The sequence below is a fragment of the Arachis ipaensis genome, chromosome B10, assembly GCF_000816755.2.
Source record: "Arachis ipaensis cultivar K30076 chromosome B10, Araip1.1, whole genome shotgun sequence".
Lineage (NCBI taxonomy): Eukaryota > Viridiplantae > Streptophyta > Magnoliopsida > Fabales > Fabaceae > Arachis > Arachis ipaensis.
This window is the reverse complement of record NC_029794.2, coordinates 134,601,049-134,605,604: the sequence shown is the minus strand read 5'-3', so window position 1 is coordinate 134,605,604 and position 4,556 is coordinate 134,601,049. Positions and strand designations below refer to the sequence as shown.

Here is a 4,556-nt window from a genome sequence, read left to right as displayed (position 1 = left end):
GCATTTCCACCACCAACAGCCTCCGCCGCCGCCGCCGCCGCAGCAGCAGCAGCAGCCAGGTCCTGATTTCCACCGTGGACCCCCGCCTCCTCCGCAGATGATGCGTCAGCCTTCTGCTGGTTCCTCCACTGAATTTCACCACCCCGCTCCCGGAGGCCCTCCTCCTCACTACGACGGTATCCTCTGCAACTTTCTTTGCTAATGTTGCTGCTTATTGTTATAATTATAACTATAATATAATTACGTTAATATAATTAATTAATAAAATGTATGCTATTTATTTTATGAATTTTGTTTAGATTTTGATGGCTTACTCTGATTTATTGTGCAAATTAACTATTGCAGGTCATGGCGATAGTCACGGTGCAAAAAGGATAAGAAAGCTTACTCAACGGAAAGCAGTTGATTACACAAGCACCGTCGTGCGGTATATGCAGGTAATGCTTATTTTTTCAAGGTGTTGATTTTATCTGTTCATGTTGGTGCTTGCCAGTGCTAGGTGCATTGTATGGCATGAAGGTTTAATCAGTGTTCATCTCCTTGCTGGATTATTATTTATGTCTGTCTTGGAAACTTGTTAGTAATGTAATTGTGCCTGTAGGTTCGAATGTGGCAGAGGGATTCGAGGGATAGGACGGTATTGCAACCTACCCCAGCCGCAGCAATTGATGTCAGTGAGCTTTTTTGTTTTTTAACTTTTGTGATTCTTTTTATTATCTGTATTTTGTTTGCTTGCTATTATCCATGTCTTTGTAACAATTATAATTTTAACTATAAATAAGCAATTAATTATGATCTACTTGTTTCACTCAAATCATAGTGCTACTATTTCTAATGTAGATGTTGCCAGCTGCTGGGTACCCGGACAATCCATCTACCAGCTTTGCTGCCAAGTTTGTTCATACCTCTTTAAATAAAAATCGATGTCCAATTAACAGGGTTGTGGTAAGTTGACATCAAATATTTCTTTGGTTTGATTTCATATGAGTATTGTCATTTACAGAAATACGACACTATGTTTTGCTGCTCAGTTTTCTCTAACATCTCTAAGCAATAGTTGCTGCTCATTTGACTTGGGTTTTGTTATATTAGGGAAATGTATCTGTGGCATAGTAGGGTTTTCTTTGTTTGCAACAGTATACCAATCCCAAAAGTTTGCTGCAGATTTTACATTTTCCTAAGTTGAAATGATCTAAAATTCATATTGAAATTTATTCTTTGATGTGACACAAATTTCTGTTGTCTGTAATAGAGCTCAGAGAATCTTGTGAATGTGTGAATGAATCAGAATGTAATTCTTATTATTATGTTTTTGATTGAGAATGAGTGTACAGGAGAATATATACGGGAGACTGGAGAGGTCAAGCTACAGAATGGGTATTTCAGTCTCTGTGATTGAGTTTGTTACAGGTTTTAGTAACAAATGTCACTAAATGTCAACTTCTATGTACAATTATTTAGTGCAGTGAGTGTCAACAGGACACCTACACTCAAATCATCTAGCATCTAATGGAAGTTGAGTTACATCATGTAGTTTTAAGACCTCTTTAGTGATTAGGTAACGATGGATTTGCTATTGTTCATTTGTTTTTCATTTGGGTGCAAGTATCGAGGCTCATATGCATGTTAGTATAACCACACCTTTAATTATACATTGTGTACAGTCAATCTAGAGATCTGCTGGATCCATTTTGATTAGTATAGATATTTTTCTCTATAGATAATTCCTTTGTGGTCTTGTCTGGCCATCAGAAAATTGTAGATTGAAAATTTAATTGTGATCCTCTAGTGATTTTAAGATCAGGTAACCCAACTTTGTTGGATGAAGGTTGTGTTAATGGGCAAAGTGGTTCTTGGATTGTTTAGTTGTACGAAATATCTTAACCTTTGCATTTGAATGTTTGTTATCTCTATGTATATATGAGTTCTACGTTTTCTTGTTATTTTGTTGCTATTGGAATAAATGTGGTGTCATGATTGGGTTTAAGCTGGACCTTTGTCTCTAGTATTACATTGGCAACGAGTTTAGTAAACCAAATTTTAAATTGCTGTTTATGCCTTTTCATTGGATTTGACTGATTACGCTTTTTCTTTATGTTTTTTCTTTAAATCTTGCAAAGTGGACTCCAACGGGTCGGCGTCTTATCACAGGTTCTCAGACTGGTGAATTTACCCTCTGGAATGGACAATCTTTTAATTTTGAAATGATTCTTCAGGTACAAAGCCTTAAGTATTGTTGTCAGTTGCCACATCATTGTTTTAAACATCATTAGCTTCATAATGCAATAACTCAAGGTGGATTATGGAATATTTGCAGGCTCACGACCAAGCAATTAGATCCATGGTTTGGAGTCACAATGACAACTGGATGGTCTCGGGTGATGATGGTGGTGCAATAAAGTAGATACATACTTTATTATGTTGTGTGGTTGTTGCTAAGCATCGTTTTGTATTTTGTTTAAGTATGTTTTCTAAAAAATGAATCTGATTATGTCTGGATACTTTTCTAGATATTGGCAGAACAACATGAATAATGTTAAAGCCAACAAATCTGCTCATAAGGAATCAGTCCGTGACTTAAGGTAAAATGCATGTTCTTTTTGGGGAGAGATACAAAGATTTTAGTAGTTTGATGAAGAAAGCTGCAATAACTCTTTTATACAGTTTCTGTAGAACAGATTTAAAGTTCTGTTCGTGCTCTGATGATACCACAGTTAAAGTATGGGATTTTGCAAGATGTCAAGAAGAGCGTTCTTTAACTGGTAATGTGCTTTGGTTGTAAATAAAAGAGAGGTTATTTCAAATATTTTTATACCATAAGATGTCACCGTTATTTAAAAAGAAATTCAATTTTGTACTTTGTTACAAAACTCAATTTACCATATGTCTCGGTGAATCCCCATCAAGGGTATTATTGTACGTCAGTTGTGATATGTATCAATTAAATCTTTTTAAAGTTGAAAATGCTGAATGATATGTATGGGGTGAAATTTTCATTTATCCACATCAGTTACGTTAGTTCTGTAAACTTGATAATGCTGTTGTAAAGGATTGCAATTCACTCAATTATTCCTATCGCTCAATTATTACTTTAGTATTTTTCCATTTTATAAATAAATTTGATGGACCTAGTCAAGGTGTGGTATGCATGTTTCGTTATGATAATCAGTTGGCGAAGCTCATGTAATTTTTGTTCTCTTTTTAATGAACTAACCTAAGTTGGTCATGTGGCATTTGAACTCAGGCAGGCCATGGTTGGGATGTTAAGAGTGTTGACTGGCATCCTACAAAATCTCTATTAGTATCAGGTGTTTTAAATATATCCCTTATAAAATTTCTTGAGATTATGATATTCATTAGTGCGAATGAATGGTGAATCCCATTCCCGTTTGGTATTCCAAATACAGGTGGCAAGGACCAGCTTGTAAAACTCTGGGATGCTAAAACAGGAAGAGAGCTTTGCTCATTGTGAGTGTAAAAGTGTTTACTGATATCCAAGGTTCCAATTTCCAAATGCTTGTCCACGTTTTTTATTCATTCTTGTGTGATGCAGTCACGGCCATAAAAGTACTGTACTCTGTGTCAAATGGAATCAAAATGGCAACTGGGTGCTGACAGCCTCAAAGGATCAAATAATAAAGGTTGGTAACTATTTTTCAAATTAATTAGGTGTTTACTTGCCACTAATTGTTAAATAACTAACATTTTAGGAATTAATGTTGGAGGTTTCTTTGCGTATTGATCTCCCTTTTTTTAATCATTTTATCCTCTGTATTTGCAGCTTTATGACATAAGGGCTATGAAGGAGCTTGAATCTTTCCGTGGACATCGGAAGGATGTAACTGGTATGCGTTTCTCTTTTAGCAGCAGTTACTGGGCAGCAAATTTTATTTTCTAGGGATAGGTTAAATGTGATCTAGAATTTTTTATTTCATTAATCAGTATAGCAACTGATGGTTGCTAAATGATGACTATTTGTGGATCACATCTTTTTGCGTGACTTAAATCACAAACAGTCCCTTAAATATGAAAATTAATCTCATACTCATGAATATATTTCATTACATCAACCCCTCCCCCCAAACCACCCCCCAAAAAAAAGAAAAAAATCTCTTGCACAACTTCATCTAAATTGCCGATTCCGTGGTTAATGTGGTTTGTTAAGCTTCTAGGTGTTGTAGCATTGATAGGGAGTAGGATGATGTAAAAATGAAAAAAAATCGAACTTACTTCTATATTTTCCTACTGTTTGAAGCTTTGGCGTGGCATCCGTTTCATGAAGAGTACTTTGTCAGTGGAAGTTACGATGGTGCAATATTCCATTGGCTTGTTGGGTAAATTCATCTCTCTTGCTGTTTATACTTCTCTTTCACATTATATTAAGTGTTTCTTTCATCATCTTTGGTGTTTTTGTAACTGACTTTCAAAAGTGTGCTTAAAAAAAAATTTCAGTTGAATTCTATCTATTCGTTTTGCAGAGGCAACCTATCTGTCAAATATAGAAACTTTATTTTATGATCCTAGCCAGTAAAATAAATCTGAAAATTTAGCTGAGA

The 4,556-nt window shown here is 35.4% G+C and overlaps 1 protein-coding gene across 2 annotated transcripts in view; it reads left to right on the top strand.

The window, feature by feature from the left end:
• LOC107622988 (flowering time control protein FY) overlaps positions 1–4,556 on the top strand; it is an 8,984-nt gene that overhangs the window by 349 nt on the left and 4,079 nt on the right. For both annotated transcript variants that reach the window (XM_016325076.2, XM_016325075.2), the window contains exons 2-14: positions 1–176; positions 346–437; positions 602–670; positions 841–945; positions 2,121–2,216; positions 2,318–2,400; positions 2,511–2,582; positions 2,665–2,762; positions 3,249–3,308; positions 3,408–3,468; positions 3,554–3,641; positions 3,782–3,845; positions 4,256–4,334. In XM_016325076.2, the coding sequence (XP_016180562.2) occupies positions 1–176; positions 346–437; positions 602–670; positions 841–945; positions 2,121–2,216; positions 2,318–2,400; positions 2,511–2,582; positions 2,665–2,762; positions 3,249–3,308; positions 3,408–3,468; positions 3,554–3,641; positions 3,782–3,845; positions 4,256–4,334 (1,143 nt within the window). The remainder of the gene's footprint in view (positions 177–345; positions 438–601; positions 671–840; positions 946–2,120; positions 2,217–2,317; positions 2,401–2,510; positions 2,583–2,664; positions 2,763–3,248; positions 3,309–3,407; positions 3,469–3,553; positions 3,642–3,781; positions 3,846–4,255; positions 4,335–4,556) is intronic.